A 17,028-nucleotide genomic window follows, 5' to 3' on the forward strand; every position below is an offset into this window, starting at 1 on the left:
TGAATAAACTGTTGTGTAATAATGTTGATTCTGAAAGGATCTAAAAGATTATTCCTTTGGTAAATTGAAAAAATGATAAACTAATTAAACTGATTAGTATCTGATTATTCAAAAATTTTGATATAAATTAAGTTTAAGTCCCACACATGTTAAATTTAAAATGATCTTGAGACATTTTATATTAATAAATCTGCGGCACTGTACAGTTTCTGATTTGAAGCTATCATTTTTGTATAATTTATAGTGAAATTAGTGTGGTTTTTTACGGACCAATTGTTTGATGACAAGCTTTAATAAAGCAAGAAAATACATGTTGTGGCTTTGTAAATCTCTCGTTTTATAGATTACACACCCGATCAAGATCTTATTAGCTTCTTGAAAACTTTTTTTTTGTTTTCAAATGAAATGGACGATGAACAGTGGGCTATTTTGTTTGATAATGAATGTATGCGAATTTTAAATGATTATTATCAATTAACTTTAAATGTCTTGTAATAGTAATCTTGCTGATTGTTTCCACGCGTTTATAGATATTAGGGCTGAAGATTATAAAAGAAATTCAAGAACGTTAGATGAGTTTAATCGATTCTTGGAAGAACTCCCTTCTTTATTGAAAAAGAAAACATCACTTGTATTGAATCATTGTATTAGATGTCGAAAAATTACAATTCCACCTGGTAACGCAGATGAATGCTACAGAATAAAATATTCTCATCAGGTTGAACGGATTTTAACAGTTGATGCTCTTCGAGATACTAAGTTAGACTTAACAACATTATCAGTTCTCTTCAATGAGTAAGTGAATGAAAGAATTCTCAATTTTTGAATGTTATATTATAAGCCCATAGAAAATTTTCTTCGTTATTATAAAGAGTAGGGATGAGTTTCGAAGACTTTAGTCAATCCATGGATAACTTCTTGGAAAAACATAAAGTTTATATATGTAAACGCTGTGATACATTATCCGCTACTTCTGAACACGCTGGTTATCGAAATCCAAGTCATAATCATTGTAGTGTTCTCTCGAGTTTGAATCAAATGAAGGAAATTGAATTCGATTTATTGAATTTATTTGAAATACTTAAAAGTTGTGTGGATAATCATCGTCCGAATAGATTATCGAAAAAGTGGGATTTATTTTCTGATGATATTCCCTTGGTTAAGCGAGATTTTTATTGTAGACATTTTGGTAAGGCTGAGTGGGCAAGATACATTAAAATTGATGGTGCGTGCTTGAAATGGATTTGCTTTTCTTTTCTTTTCTTTTCTTTAAATTTAACTTTTTATAATTTCGCTCAGAGTATTATATAAAAAATAACACACTTTTACAATATACACAATTCCTTAATGATCTCCCAAAGAGACTTCATTATTGTGCAGTTTATAAATGTGTAAATTGTAATCGACTTTCTTCAAGTTCAAAAATTGCTGACCTCTGTTATCAAACTAATCAATGGATTTCTGATGAAGCTTATCTTCCACAAATTCCTCATAAAAATCGTGAAATTGATAATGTTGAAGTTTTTATCAAAGCAAAAGTCTCTTTGAATACATTATCAAAAGTTTATGCTGAAAGATATAATGAGTTAAGTGATGTTAATAATTTTTTCACTATAATATGTACATTATATGCATTTTTCGATGAAAAACTAAAATTTTTTTTTAGACTATCGATTCATTTAAATCATTTTTTATCGGGTTTATGGGGATTTTCTTATTTTATTAAAACCTGCGATATATTTATCTGTACACAATGTGGAATATTTTCTGCATTAAAACAGGGTGGAAGTTTATGTAGAAAACCTTATCACGATCATGAATTTGAAAGAATTAATGATGTTTTAACTTTTTATGATGAACCTATTAATTTATTTGATTTACAATACGTTCTTCGAACTGCTTTGAATATTGCTTATCCTGATAAACCTGTCTATATCCCTAAAAATTAATTAAAGTAAAATTGTATTACAAAGAAAATTTAACCTTGATTAAGATCGTAAGATCGTCGCTTTTTATTTCATATCATATATAATATATATATATACACGTTTTTTCCTTTATTTCAACTTAAACTTGATATTTGATATAAAATGAATAAGTTGATTATTGACGGAAAAACTCAAACTTTTAACGTTGAGGAAGAAGATTTTATTACTGAAAATAATATTAAATTTTTTAAAAAATTAAGATTTTATTTAAATGGAGCTTTTGTAGAAATAGATAACCCTGATCCTGATATTACCTTATTAGAATATGTTCGAAGTATCGGCTTAACTGGGTAAATGCAACTTATCTACAACAAAGAAAAAATCATTTTAATTAAAAATTCCTTAATATTTCATTTTCTAGAACGAAATTAGGTTGCGCTGAAGGTGGTTGTGGTAAGTATTTACAAGCATGCTCCTTTCGTTTTCATTTATTTCATTTTATACATGTTCCGACAATAAATAGGTGCCTGCACAGTATTAATTTCATCGTATGATCCAACGAATCAAAGGATATCACATTATTCAGTAAACGCATGTTTAGCACCGTTATGTTCAGTTGATGGTAAGCATGTAATAACAATAGAAGGAATTGGAAATGTGAAGAATCCACATCCTGTTCAGGTACGGTAAATTAATCGGTAAAGATGTTGATATTTGATTTAATTTCAAATCTACATATTCAATAAATTTTGCATTTCTATCGGATGGCTCTTTTAGGAAAGAATAGCTTTGTTACACGGGTATTTAATTTGATTTATTATTTTTTTTTATCCAAATAATTTATCACTTACAGCTTAAAATTTTAAATTATAATAGATCACAATGTGGATTTTGTACACCAGGAATAGCGATGTCACTTTATGCGTTACTTAGGAATAATCCAAATCCATCAGAAGAAGAAATTGAAGAATGTTTTGATGGTAATTTATGTAGGTGTACAGGATACAGACCTATTCTTGATGCTGCTAAGACTGTAAGGTTATTTTTATATTTATGTTCATGGATTTTGTTAGGATTTCTTTCTTAATAACGTATGTTGGTTTGATTTTAAAATATCGATATTAGTTTGCCAAACCCACGAATAAATGTTGCAATAATGACGTAGATAAAAAAAGTGATGGTATAAAACAAAATAGTGTAAGAGTGAGTAAGAAAAGTGAAATATAAAAATAATTCAAATGTCATTGTAATTTAGAATTTTGTTTATAGGGATGCGGAAGAGAAGATTGTTGTAAATTTAATAATTCCAACTTTTCCTCTATAATTGATCATAAATTTCCTCAAGTAAGAATGTAAGATATTAACATGAGAATTTTATATTTAGTATTTCTAATAATTTCTTTTCTTTTTTTTTAGATTAAGTTTAAACAATATGATGCGACACAGGAATTAATATTTCCACCAGCGTTAATATCATCATATAAACCCTACCCGTTATATTTTTCAGGTAGAAAAACAAAATGGTTTAAGCCAAATAGTTTAAATGAACTATTATTACTTAAATTAAAATATCCTCAAGGGAAATTAGTTAGTGGTAATTCTGAAGTTGGTATTGAGGTGAAATTTAAAAAAATAAATTATAATATTTTAATTTTTGTTGGGGATTTAAACGAATTAAGGGGTTACGAATTTACAGGTGAGAAATTTTTTTAGAAAGCTTTATTAAAAAAGTGTTAGTGTAATGTATTATTTTTTGTTTTGATAGATGATGGATTGATTATTGGAGCTAATACAACATTAGCACAATTTCAAGAGATATTACAAAAGGCCAGTAAACATTACAAGGTATAGATGAATCTACACTATAGAAGTCCCTCTTTTAATAATATTAATACTTTTTTTCATCTTTTGTTGTTAGGAATATCAAGTAGAAACATTTAGGGCAATATTAGCTAATTTAAGATGGTTTGCAGGTCATCAAATACGCAATGTAGCAACACCAGCAGGAAATATAATAACTGGATCCCCTATATCTGATTTAAATCCGATATTTTTATCAGCTTCATGTATATTCACATTATCTCGTCATAAGGAAATGCCTTATGACACATCCTTCTCGAATAATTTTAATTGTGTTGATCGAAAAGTTTTGGCTAAGGAATTTTGGACAGGATATAGACAAAATACTTGTACATCAACAGAAATTATAACGAAAATCTTTATACCATTAAGTAAAGAACGACAATTTGTTAGAGCATATAAACAATCAAAAAGACGTGATGATGATATTGCAATTGTTAATGCTGGATTAATGGTACATTTGGATAATGAGGATGTTGTAAAAGATGTCGGGTTTGGATTTGGTGGTATGAGAAGCGTTAGTGTTAGAGCTCCGCTAAGTGAAGAATGGCTAATTGGAAAAAAATGGGGAGATAAAAATGTGTTAAAAAAATTACTTAATAAGCTGGGAGAGGTTTGTTATATTTATTTTATTTTATTTTATTATTACGTTAAAAGTATATTTACAAGGAATAAACTCTCATTATTTCATATTAGGAGTTACAATTAAGTTTCGATGTACCAGGCGGAATGGCATCATATAGAAAATCATTGGTATCAGGGTTTATATATAAATTTTGGTACGACGTATGTAAGAATGTATTCATATTAACAGAAGAATATATTGATAATGACATAGATGATTTTATTGGCATAATTGAAAGGAATGTATCTAAAGGAGTGCAAACTGTTGGATTTAAAGAGATTAACAAGAAAATAGTTGGCAAAGAAATACCACATTTATCGGCTATGAAGCAAGTTACCGGTGAAGCTATTTATACTGATGATTTGCCTAAAGTGCATGATGAATTATATGGTGCTCTTGTTTTATCACAAAATGCTCATGCAAAAATACTGAGGTATGGCATACGTATATATTTATATATATTCAGTAATAATTTTATTTAATTATTCTTTCCTTCAATTTAACTATTGAAGTGTTGATGCAAGTAAAGCATTAGCTATATCAGAGGTTAAAGGATTTTTTACTGCAAAAGATGTTCCAGGTGAAAATAAATGGGGTCCAATTTTCCATGATGAAGAAGTATTTGTTAGTGAGGAAGCACAATGTGTAGGACAAATTATTGGATTGATAGTAGCTGAGAGTAAAGCTATCGCACAAGAAGCCGCTCTATTAGTTGAAGTCAAATATGAAAAATTACCTCATATACTCACTATTGAAGAAGCTATTGATCAAAATAGCTTTTTTAATATTGAAAGAAAAATGATTAAAGGTGATGTTGATGAAGCTTTTCGACATTCTGATCATGTATTTGAAGGTGAAACTAGAATTGGTGGGCAAGGTAATTTACTGAAATTTTATTCAATTTTCAATGTATGGGCTTTATAAGTAAAAATAATTATAACAAATATATCTTTTGACTTTCCTTTTTGTATCATTTCAGAGCACTTCTATTTAGAAACAAATGCATCACTCGTAATACCGAAAAGCGAAGATAACGAATTTGAAGTTCACGCTTCAACGCAAAATCTAACAGAAACACAAATCATTGGAGCATCAGTATTAGGTATCGCTGCAAATAAAATTGTATGTAAAGTAAAAAGGCTAGGAGGTGGTTTTGGCGGCAAGGAAACTCGTAGTATACCATTAACCTTGGCTTTAATGGTTGGAGCTTATCATCTGAAACGTCCTATTAGATGTATGTTAGATAGGGATGAAGACATAATTATTAGCGGTCAACGTCATCCATTCCTTGGAAAATGGAAAGTTGGAGTTAACGATGATGGAAAGTTACAGGCGTTAGACTTAAGGGTAATTAAAATTATCAGATTAATAGGTATAAACTAAACTTAAGCTAAACTCCGAACTTAAAATATTTAGATATATAATAATGCGGGATGGTCTGCAGATTTATCATCGGCAGTATTGGAAAGAGCAATTACGCATTCAGATAATTGTTATTATATACCAAATATAAGAATAATTGGTAAAATGTGTAAAACTAACACACATTCAAATACTGCTTTTCGTGGATTTGGTGGACCACAAGGAATGATGATCACCGAAAACATTATTAGTGAAGTTGCCGATAAATTAGGAACTGATGTCGTTGAATTTAGAGTGAGTTCGAGTCTTTAGATAGAACATAAATGTGAATTATGTTCTTCATTGGTGTATTTCAATGATATATCGCTGAAGTATTGACTAGTTTTATATACAAATCTTCTCATGTATTAATTAACAGGAAAAGAATTTTTATAGCGAGGGGCAATTAACTCATTTTAATATGAAATTAAATGATTGGCACATACCTTCAATGTATGAACAAGTTAAGATATCAAGCGAATATGTAAGACGGCGTCAAGAGATTAATGAATTTAACGAAAAACATAAATGGAGAAAAAGAGGATTAAGTTTAATACCAACAAAATTCGGTTTGTCCTTCACCGCTTTACATTTAAATCAAGCTGGTGCTCTTGTACATATTTATATAGATGGGAGCATACTCGTTAGTCATGGTAAGCTATAGAGACTATAGAGAAGAAAGATGAAGTAAGATGTTTATGCTAAAAAACATTTTACTTAAATCATTAGGTGGAGTTGAGATGGGACAAGGACTTCATACAAAAATGTTACAAGTTGCAGCCGAGGCTTTGGATGTTTCTTTAAATGATGGTCCGTATTTCACTATATATTTCACGTTGATTTAATTTCATTCTTTTTAACTCCTCAAAATCCAAATTAAAAAGTCCACTTAATGGAGACGGCTACAAATGTAGTTATAAATACATCATCTACGGCAGCCAGTGTTAGTAGTGATATTAATGGATATGCCGTGTTAAATGCCTGTAAAGTTTTATCAGAAAGATTAAAACCATACCGAGAAAAAATGCCCGATAAAAGTTTCAAAGAGGTTAATAATTTGTTTGTTATAATTTTTCGAAATAAACAATCATTTAATTTTTGCGATTTTATCTTTTCATTTCTTTTGATATTTTTAGATTGTTAAAGCAGCATATTTAGATAGAGTAAATTTATCAGCAAATGGATTTTATAAAACACCAGATATAGGATATGATTGGGATAAAAATGAAGGACAAATGTTCCTTTACTTTACGACGGGTGCGGCTTGTACAGAAGTTGAAATTGATGTATTAACAGGGGATCATACAATACTAAGGACTGATCTAATAATGGATATTGGTAGAAGTTTGAACTATGCTATTGATGTTGGACAAATTGAAGGTGCCTTTATACAAGGTGTTGGTTGGTGTACAATCGAAGAATCTTTATTCTTACCTAATGGTCACATATTTACTAAAGGACCTGGAAATTATAAATTACCTGGATTTAGGTGAGGATAGATGTTGATTTAAACTTTATATTATGTATATTTAATGAGAATTATTATTTGTTTAATTATTAATAGGGATATTCCTCAAGATTTCAGAGTTACAACTTTTAGAGACGGTGAATATCCAAATTTGAAAACTATACATAGTAGTAAAGGTGTAGGTGAACCTCCTTTATTTTTGGGAAGTTCCGTATTCTTCGCTATTCGGGATGCCATTAAATTTGCAAGGTATGTTATATACTTAAATATATATATATATATATTTTTCATTTAATGTTTTTGACTACAATTATAAAAATAGAAAAACGAATGGTAATAATGAAACTGTAGTGTTGAGATCTCCTGCTACACCGGAAAGAATTCGTATGGCTTGTATGGATGAAATTGTCATATCTAATATTGTTGAGCCAAAGGAAAATGAAAAAGGATGGGTTATTGGTGTCTAATAGATTCAATGTATGAAGTAAATATTATGGACTTCAACTGGAAAGCTTTGTTAGATTAAAAACTAAAAGTCAGTTAAAGAAATGAATTAAATGGATGAGTGACAAAACTTATTTTGATATTGAAGTATAATGTTAGAAAATCTATATAATATTGATTTTTATTTATATAAAACGTACTTTAATTTCTTTATAATTATGAACCACACCGTAAAGATTAACAGTTATTAGTTTAAAATGCAGAATCTAACCAACTAATTATTTTGCAGCAAAAAAATTTAGCAACTAAATACGTTGAGATTTCGTAACATATCGCATACAATTCTCATTCTCTACGAATGTCAGTCCTTTCCCTTCACTGAAATGTTTTCATTTATTCAAGAGAACTCTCGAGTGTGAATATCATCACACATCGAAAAAACGCTTATGATAACTATCCCATAGTCAACTTCATATAATTTGCAACACTTACAATATTCTCTTGGTCACTATCACTATCAATATCAATGATAAATAATTTCAATATTGTATTAATAAATTTATTCTTAACATATCGACAAAGATGGTGTATTGTTGTAACTTGATGGAAACCATCATGTTTTTCGCATGGTGACACTTGAGACATTGCTCTGGTTATCAATTGCATCCTTGGATTCTTAGGTAGAACAAAAATGCGCGTGTACAAGACGACATTTCTCTGATGGGATTTCAGTTATCAACTCCAAACCTCCCAGAGCGCCGATCCAGAGCAATTCCCCATGCCTATTCATTGGTATTAGGCACGAAGTGACGCATTTAAAATATCTCTTGAATATGTTATACGTTGTCGACGCAATTCTACTATTGGTTGTATTTATTTTGTTTCTGACTTTTCATGATATCTGACTGTTATTTCACTGATGCTTCGATGGAAATTAGTCCAAAGGATACTCACAACACTCCATGTCATAATAATTGAAATTCGGTAGTCTGCCTCTCTTCTTTCCTGTAGAACCGAAGGAAGAGTGTTTCCCCGAGTCCTAGAGTTTTTTTGTTTTTACAACTATGAACAGCTACAACAGAATAACGATCTGCATGCTTAGTGTTCTTTTTGTCATGTGATAGGTGCATGTTCAAATTTCAAAAAAAACATGAACTTAGGTAGATGCTAGGTCATATGATACTGAGCCTGAAATAATTGATCCATCCTGGAGAGCATCCCGACATTTGAGTAAGTTCGTTGATAGTGTAGAAAGAGATTAACCTGTTATAATGATCATATTGAAGATATAAAATGGTGTGTATTAGTCATCTCTATATGGTAGGCAAAATTGAAATAATAATTTATTAATATTTATCTCAAATACTCCATGATACTATTTATTACATATATTATTAATATCGTGTAGGTAACTCTGAACACCTATAAAATAAGTTGTTATCAACAAACTGAATTATTATCTAACCTTTATGAAAAAAAGCTAAAATAGTTGTACTATTCTAGTGTGTGCAAATTTTGAAAAAATGCTTATTTGTATTATATCAATGAAATAATGCTAAGAAGGTAAAAAGGTATCTTAATCATTAGATCGTATATGTGTATACTGTTTTTACAATGATTCCCTTTCCTCTTAATAGATTTTCATTTGTTATTTATAAAACATTCTATTAACAAAATGCTATATAAGAAATCTAGACATCCGCCTCACTAACTTCTTTCCGCTTCCTAGTACTATTAGGGTAAATTCACATCAGCCATTTAATAAATTCAAATATTAACATAATTGTTAAATATCACTAACCTCTTCCTTGTTTTCAGTGGATTTGTTGATGTTGATGTTGATGTTGATGTAATGCCTTCATATTCTTCTTCTTCTGCATTTCTATTGTAATAACCCATTTTTTTAAGCGATGCACAATCATTTTATTCAGTTAATTAAATAATTGCATATTACTTACCTTTTTCGACCCCTTCTCTTTTTTATTTGTACAGGCGCGGATGGTTCTGCTTCGTCTCCACTCAGAATGCCTTCCATATTACTGATAATACCAGTAGTCGCGGCAGAAGAAGAAGCTTCTACATCTCCAGTTTCTACGGGATCCGGTATATTAGCGACAACATCTTTCAGAAAATCGAATTGTTCTGTTGTCATAATAGTCTTCTTTCTATATAAAATTCCAAGTAAATAGTAGATCGGCAAGAGCGCATAAGTAAATTAACCATGACATATACGATTATATTAAATTGTGAAATAAAAAATCTTTTGCTTACAAATGCGAAACAGACATCCGTTTTGCATTCCTGGCTCTCGTTTCTTGGCATGCATGATCTATTAGTGATTGCATAAACAATTCCAATGCTTTGGCTATAGAAAGTTATATTGTGTATTAAAAAAGATTATATTTAGTATCCAAAAACTCTTAAATAAAGCAGAATTTACAACTCACAAATTAAGACCGGTGTGGCTTGAGCAACTTTTCCTACATCTTCGTCCATTTGCATGATCTTCTTAATCCGGGCCTTCATGTAATATAATTTAAGTAATATAATTTAAGTAATATAATTTAAGTAATAAAAGTGAGAGAAAATTATAAAAGAAAATATTTAAGACTTGATCTACAAATTGAATATACTTGCCACCGGAAATTTTGTTTTGTACTTTTTTCTCATCATGGGTTTAGAGAAATATTATCTGAAAGAAAAATTTATATGTAGAAAATTTTAATTTGATAATTAAACTCGGCACTAGAATGTTGTGCTTGTAAAACATTTTATTTCACATGATTACATGATAGAATACTCCGAAAAATGGTAGCCGGATCAAATTTCCGGGTTACACATGATTTCGGAAATGAACTGTTTTTTATTTGATTATGTCAAGCCAGCAAAACAAAAGTCTGTAAAGGGTGTCATGTTTGAAGAGTTTCTGAATATAAAAGATGTTGCTTTAAAAAAGTGTTTACGTTGCCGAAATAATATAAAGACTATTTGCAGGAAATATTAAATAGATATACACGAATATTATGATATAATTTTTTATTGATGTAAATATTAATTAAGAATTATTAAAGAATCACGTAACAAGCCAAAACGGTTAAAAATGTTTGTTCTAATTTTAACTCTTGAAAATCGTAAAACTATGCCGAGAACTTGGAAAGATTTTAATAAGAATACAAGGTATTGGGATTTGGGAATAGTAGTATTAAACTTTCAGAAACATGTTTATACGTCTGTTGTGCTTTAATAAAATTCTGACAATTGAGATGTGTATAAATATTGAAAATTGTTACAATGGTCGAAAATACCAAAAATCATTATCCGAAATCACGTGTAACCGGCAAATTAGATCTGGCTACCATTTTTTGGGTGGCTATATTCGTTCCTAAAAAAATTTTATTTTAATTTTTTTATTTTTTATAATCAAAATTTCACGTTATCAAATTATTAAAAGAATGGCTGAAACAGCCAAATTAACGCTTTCTTCTACAGCTACTCTTAATGATGGTCGCAAAATTCCTTTAATAGGCATGTATCGGATTCATTATTTGTTAATTTATTGACGCAGCAATTAAAATTTTAAGATACAAATAGGATTGGGTGTGTATCAAGCACCTAAAGGCGACACTACTCAGAATGCTGTTACATGGGCCTTGGAGGTAATAAATCATTAATATTTTGACAAATTTTGGCAAGTTCAATCTAATTTCATTATATATGTAGGCTGGATACAGGCATATCGATACTGCGGCTTTATACAAAAATGAAGCTGATGTAGGAATTGCTGTTAATAAAAGGTTTCCTATTAGTTAATCATTCTCCTGTCAATCTAATTTTTACGTTTATTCATGAGCCATTGTCTAATTTAATAGTGGAATTCCACGAGAAGAAATATGGATTACGACAAAAATCTGGGATTCAGATCAAGGATATGAAAAAACATTACAAGCAGCCGAAAGATCTCTAGAAAAACTACAATCAGAATATATTGATTTATTAATTTTACATTCGCCATTACGGGGTTCTCAATTGCGTAAAGAAAGTTATGATGCTTTACAACAATTGGTTAGATTGGGTAAAGTTAAGAGTATTGGTGTATCAAATTATAGTGTTAAACATTTAAAAGAATTGCTAGAACAGAAACCGGAGATCAAGCCTACCGTTAATCAAGTTGAGGTAATTTTAACTTCATAAGCTTATTTTATTTTGAAATATTAATTGTGAAGTTCTTTAGATTCATCCTTGGTTGACGAGAAATGACATTACGACGTTTTGTTTACAAAACGACATTGTTGTAGAAGCTTATTCTCCACTTACCAAGGGAAAAAAGTTAAAGGATCCTACTTTGGTACAAATAGCCGAAAGATATAATAAATCTTCTGCCCAGATTTTGATTCGTTGGGTAAATATTCAGCTGACACTTACCAAAATAATGTATAGTTATATTAATTATTTCTTTCTCGATTAAAGGGACTTCAACATGGATTTGTTACTTTACCAAAAAGTATTAATAAAGATCGTATAATTCAAAACACTGATGTATATGATTTTGAAATTAGAGAAGAGGATATGAAGATCCTTGATGATTTGGATGAATATTTAACCACAGGTAAGGTAGTTCCATATTACTAGAATACAACATAATTTCTTGTTAAGTAAAAGTTTGTTTGTTTTAGGTTGGGATCCCACTACTTGTGAATAGTTTCATTTATATTCAGTGCTATGGCATTAGAAAATGCCGAAAAAAAATCAAATTTACTTCCATAAAATAAATTCTAGTAATTTATTCAAAAAAGCCTGGTGTAAACTAAGATAAATAGTGCGGATTGGAAATTATATTTTTAATAAATACATTACAAGGTCACATGGATATAAGTGCGTTGAAATAGAAAAAAGCCAAATTATTAACTATTACTAGCTTGATAAATAAAATTAATAAAATTATAATAACGATAATGGATCAATCACAACGTCGGGTTACTTTGGTGAATTCCGCACAAAGTCGAATCTGATTTCTCCCAAATGCAAAGTTATTATCGAAGGTATTGAGCTTGGATCAAATTTTCATACAAATATCTGGAACATAATAAAGAAATTGTTAAGTAGATGATGTTACAAGAGCCTTAAAAACGATAAGGTATCCTTTCAAATAAACATTGATACTACTTTTTGGCATGTTAATGTTTGACATTTTTTAATGTAACACGTTATTTTTATAAAAGTTGGCTAACTTTATTTTAGGAATGTTAAGATAGTTGGAGAATATGAACTAATAGCTCATTAACTCTGGTTCTCTTTTTTTTACAATGCAAAAGGCGAAAACTAAGAATTTTCAATCGAAGTTAATGCAGTCTGATTATTTTGTTACTGATAACCAATTTAATATAAAAGTCAATCAAGCTCGAGTTGTCAAAATACTTTAATACCTATATGATGATTTTGGAGATGAGGAGTCAGACTTGCATATTAAGAAGAAGTAAAAATAGACTTGTGATACAATTTGAAAAAGTCAGCGGATTGAAACAAATTTTAGAGTTTTGGACGAAAATTTTGGGGGTGGTGCTTATTTTGATATTATTTTTATTAGAAATATATATAACTTTTGCATAAAAAAGTTTGAGTGGGGTGCTTATTTTCGAGGGGTGCTTAATTTCAATAAAATACGGTAAATTCCCGGATGTTATTTAAATTATAAAATATCACGTGATGCTTAACAAGACGTATAATATTTGTAACGCCGTAATGCCGACCAGAAATAGGAAATATCTCATTTATCACATCAAGATATAAATTTACGATTATCGTGAAGAATTTAAATTAATATACTTTTGTTTTTTAGCGGAAAATTAGGAAAATGTCATCGATCGTTGACAAGATTAAAGAAAGTTGGTATCATTTTATTATTAATTTTTATATTTTAATTTTCATTGCTTAAAAATGGTTAGTGTTTTAGCTATTGATATTTTTTTTTTTGGAATACTATTGAAAAGTTGAAGCCGAAATGGCACGTACACAAAAGAATAAAGCTACATCGTACCATCTAGGTACTTTGAAAGCTAAGTTAGCTAAATTACGTAAAGAACTTATGACACCTCAAGGAGGAAGCGGAGGAGGGGGTGGTGGTACGTTATTATCAACAATCAGAGTGAGGAATATTTATTACCTAAAAAGCATGTTTTTGTAAATACATTTTCTACCAATTAATACCCTTTGTTTTATTTGTGTAGTCGGTTTTGACGTAGCAAAGACGGGAGTTGCAAGAATAGGATTTGTTGGATTTCCATCAGTAGGGAAATCTACATTAATGTCTAAATTAACGGGAACATTTTCAGCAGTAGCAGCTTATGAATTTACAACATTAACAACAGTACCAGGAGTATTACAATACAAAGGAGCAAAAATTCAAATATTAGATTTACCCGGTATAGTAGAAGGAGCTAAAGACGGTCGTGGTAGAGGCCGTCAAGTAATTGCAGTAGCACGAACATGTTCATTGATCTTTTTGGTTCTAGATGTATTGAAACCGCTTACACATAAAAAAATCATCGAAACAGAATTAGAAGGATTTGGGATAAGATTGAATAAACAGCCACCAAATATTTATTTTAAGAAAAAGGATAAAGGTGGTATTAATATGACTAATACAGTACCCTTAACTAATCTAGATTTGGATCAAGTCAAAGCTGTATTGAGTGAATATAGAATTCACAATGCTGATGTTAATTTTAAATGTGATGCTACTGTTGATGATTTAATTGATGTGATTGAGGGAAGGATTTATATACCTGCTATATATGTTCTTAATAAGGTACACTGTCTCTAATGGATTAAGGAAGATTTTTATTCAAACTTATACTAAAGAAAGTTTATGTAGATCGATCAAATTAGTATTGAAGAATTAGATTTGATTTATAAAATTCCACATGCAGTTCCTATTTCAGCTCATCATGAATGGAATTTTGATGAGTTATTAGATAAAACGTGGGAATATCTTGATTTAATTAGAATGTAAGTAATAAAATACTACATTTCATTAATTTATTTAATTATTCACGTATTGTTTTTTCTTTCACTTTTAGTTACACGAAACCAAAAGGTCAATTACCAGATTATAGTGCACCAGTTGTATTAAGACAAAATCAACGCACAGTTGAAGATTTTTGCAACAGTATTCATAAAGGAATTGTCAAACAATTTAAATAGTAAGTAATTAATGATGGAAATTTTAAAAACCTTTTTTTTATGAATTTTTAAACAATTTTTTTTTAATAGTGCATTGGTATGGGGAAGCTCAGCTAAACATCAACCACAAAAAGTTGGATTAACCCATGTACTTAACGATGAAGATGTTGTACAGTTAGTCAAGCAATAATATAAAATAAAATTGTATTGATATTTGTTCAAAAAATAAGAAAGAAATGGTATAGGATTATTTTTCATTTTGATTTAATTATTAATGCAAATTTAACTTAATGCATATGCATATTTAATTCAAGATATATTATATTCTGTTCATTTAATGTAAATTTGGTTTGCTATTATATTATAAATTATAAAATATCTTGTTCATCATTCAATACTATTTCTTTTTCTTTATGTTTACTACTACTATTAAGTTTTTTTAATACAGAAAATGGTTGTTCAAAAGCATCTTGTATTTTCTTTACCTAAATAAATACAGAATATTTAATAATAATCTTTTTATTGTTTTTATTGTTCAATCCATTTATTACCTTTTGTTCGCCAATTCCTGGACAGATCGACATATCTTCTGGTGTGGCTTCCATAATATTTTTTAAGGACTATAGTTACAAGTATTTGGAGATATAATTTTAATATACGCTCATTAATAGTATGTAATTGATAATAATACATACTCCAAATGTGGATGCGAGAGTAACTACATCTGTCTTGTTAACAAATCTAATTTGTGTCATACAATGTGTTAGCTTTCAAATGATATATAAATAAAAATTCAATTTTAGTAATTTTAGTAAATTAGTTAAATATAATATTTGAATTTGAATATACTTACTTTTGATAAATAATCATTTTCTATTTTTTCCATAATCAAATCAGGCGGTTTGTGCTCAAAGACTTTATAAGTTTCTAAATATCTACCAGCTTCTTCTGAACTATAAATAAAAAATTTTTTACCTTATATCTTTACATTTAAGATAAGAAATTAAATCAATTACCTCCAAGATAATATCATTGTAAAATTATTTATAACACATATCTTTGTAAGTTCTCTTATAGATTCTTTATGACTATCCTGTTAAAAAACATAAAAACATGAAAAATTAGAGAAGAAAGTTTAATTTTAGAAATAAATTATTAGACAATCCTTACTGTATCAACAAGAACTAATAATATCCTTAATACATATGAATGTACTAATTTATCCATTCTATTGTAAATATATTCAGGATGAAGTCGATGATATCTAAGACTAAAGTAGATTTTAAAATCGCATAAATTCATTTATGAAGCGTTAAATCAATGAACTTTACAATTTTTTGATGTACCTTAAGAATAAAGCACAAGTTGTTTGACCTACTACGTAATCAGGAACAATGTCACCAAATTCCCAAGGTACATTACGTATAAATTGTAATACAGGATTTCCTCTCTACAAAAGAGAGAAGAATACATATAATAATCAGAATTAACCTCTCTTAATGATAGCTAAAAAGAAAATCTTTCTTGGATATAAATACTTGACATCCGTTAACAATAATAGAATTCGTAGAATATCCAACACGTTTATTAATACTTGTCAAAGGTTTATTTGTATTGATTAATGATCCCTTATCTAAAACTTCTCTTGAACATTTTAAAATATGATCAAATCTTATTGGACCCAGCAATTGACCTCCAAACCATCTTGTAACTACTACTACAACATTTTTTGCGTCTAATGTTTTTAACAATGTTAATACACGATTTCCTGCGTAAGTTTCTCCATCGTCATTATATTCTTCTATGATAGTTCCATCAGAAAGTTGTATACGAAAAGCTAATATATTATGCGTTGCTCCCTTTTCAGTTGCTTGTACTTCTCTCCAAAATGATTCCGCCCCTTCTTTACTTAGAACTTTTTTCGCATGTGCTACAAATTTACTTTTACGATCTATTATACTAGAACTGTGAAATAAAGTTAATGACGTATCATTATTTGTTTCAGTGTTAGTTACTTGTTGATTTGAGGCAGTCGTAGCAGTTTCCTCATTAATTCGCATTTCGTGTTCTGTCATGGTTTTTGGTTGTGAAAAAGTTGGTAATTTGACAATCTGATAGGCTAA

The 17,028-nt window shown here is 29.3% G+C and overlaps 7 protein-coding genes across 7 annotated transcripts; 4 read left to right on the top strand and 3 right to left on the bottom strand.

The window, feature by feature from the left end:
• Positions 1 to 405: 405 nt before the first annotated feature.
• Positions 406 to 1,949, top strand: OCT59_028361 (uncharacterized protein; the record flags this gene model as incomplete). The annotated part of the gene is made up of 5 exons (XM_025319667.2): positions 406 to 445; positions 531 to 795; positions 873 to 1,225; positions 1,300 to 1,585; positions 1,667 to 1,949. 5 exons carry the CDS (start codon positions 406 to 408, stop codon positions 1,947 to 1,949), a joined length of 1,227 nt encoding a protein of 408 aa, XP_025173188.1.
• Positions 1,950 to 2,008: 59 nt separating this feature from the next.
• On the top strand, positions 2,009 to 7,947 carry OCT59_028362 (uncharacterized protein). The gene is made up of 21 exons (XM_066147229.1): positions 2,009 to 2,278; positions 2,350 to 2,381; positions 2,452 to 2,609; positions 2,706 to 2,728; positions 2,805 to 2,961; positions 3,054 to 3,131; positions 3,198 to 3,272; positions 3,345 to 3,624; positions 3,694 to 3,773; positions 3,847 to 4,401; positions 4,485 to 4,846; positions 4,926 to 5,290; positions 5,393 to 5,760; positions 5,830 to 6,069; positions 6,194 to 6,467; positions 6,544 to 6,624; positions 6,699 to 6,862; positions 6,951 to 7,194; positions 7,273 to 7,303; positions 7,379 to 7,531; positions 7,605 to 7,947. Exons 1-21 carry the CDS (start codon positions 2,091 to 2,093, stop codon positions 7,747 to 7,749), a joined length of 4,053 nt encoding a protein of 1,350 aa, XP_065993957.1. The 5' UTR covers positions 2,009 to 2,090; the 3' UTR covers positions 7,750 to 7,947.
• On the bottom strand, positions 7,871 to 8,940 carry OCT59_028363 (uncharacterized protein). Its single transcript, XM_066147232.1, has one exon. It carries the CDS (start codon positions 8,390 to 8,392, stop codon positions 8,180 to 8,182), a length of 213 nt encoding a protein of 70 aa, XP_065993958.1. The 5' UTR covers positions 8,393 to 8,940; the 3' UTR covers positions 7,871 to 8,179.
• Positions 8,941 to 9,043: 103 nt separating this feature from the next.
• OCT59_028364 (uncharacterized protein) lies at positions 9,044 to 10,465 on the bottom strand. The gene is made up of 6 exons (XM_025319669.2): positions 10,364 to 10,465; positions 10,174 to 10,246; positions 9,998 to 10,091; positions 9,685 to 9,891; positions 9,528 to 9,608; positions 9,044 to 9,457 (listed from the first exon to the last, which is right to left on the bottom strand). The coding sequence occupies exons 1-6, from the start codon at positions 10,397 to 10,399 to the stop codon at positions 9,418 to 9,420; spliced, it is 531 nt and encodes a 176-aa protein (XP_025173190.1). The 5' UTR covers positions 10,400 to 10,465; the 3' UTR covers positions 9,044 to 9,417.
• Positions 10,466 to 11,104: 639 nt separating this feature from the next.
• OCT59_028365 (uncharacterized protein) lies at positions 11,105 to 12,902 on the top strand. The gene is made up of 7 exons (XM_025319671.2): positions 11,105 to 11,251; positions 11,318 to 11,382; positions 11,447 to 11,520; positions 11,596 to 11,899; positions 11,958 to 12,125; positions 12,194 to 12,332; positions 12,400 to 12,902. The coding sequence occupies exons 1-7, from the start codon at positions 11,179 to 11,181 to the stop codon at positions 12,423 to 12,425; spliced, it is 849 nt and encodes a 282-aa protein (XP_025173192.1). The 5' UTR covers positions 11,105 to 11,178; the 3' UTR covers positions 12,426 to 12,902.
• Positions 12,903 to 13,542: 640 nt separating this feature from the next.
• OCT59_028366 (GTP-binding protein) lies at positions 13,543 to 15,298 on the top strand. The gene is made up of 6 exons (XM_066147233.1): positions 13,543 to 13,608; positions 13,714 to 13,842; positions 13,951 to 14,531; positions 14,598 to 14,731; positions 14,803 to 14,925; positions 14,996 to 15,298. The coding sequence occupies exons 1-6, from the start codon at positions 13,578 to 13,580 to the stop codon at positions 15,093 to 15,095; spliced, it is 1,098 nt and encodes a 365-aa protein (XP_065993959.1). The 5' UTR covers positions 13,543 to 13,577; the 3' UTR covers positions 15,096 to 15,298.
• Positions 15,274 to 16,980, bottom strand: OCT59_028367 (uncharacterized protein; the record flags this gene model as incomplete). The annotated part of the gene is made up of 8 exons (XM_025319673.2): positions 15,274 to 15,390; positions 15,457 to 15,525; positions 15,601 to 15,672; positions 15,759 to 15,858; positions 15,922 to 15,998; positions 16,076 to 16,175; positions 16,252 to 16,355; positions 16,444 to 16,980. The coding sequence occupies 8 exons, from the start codon at positions 16,978 to 16,980 to the stop codon at positions 15,274 to 15,276; spliced, it is 1,176 nt and encodes a 391-aa protein (XP_025173194.1).
• Positions 16,981 to 17,028: the final 48 nt, after the last annotated feature.

Source organism: Rhizophagus irregularis, chromosome 8, assembly GCF_026210795.1.
Source record: "Rhizophagus irregularis chromosome 8, complete sequence".
Lineage (NCBI taxonomy): Eukaryota > Fungi > Glomeromycota > Glomeromycetes > Glomerales > Glomeraceae > Rhizophagus > Rhizophagus irregularis.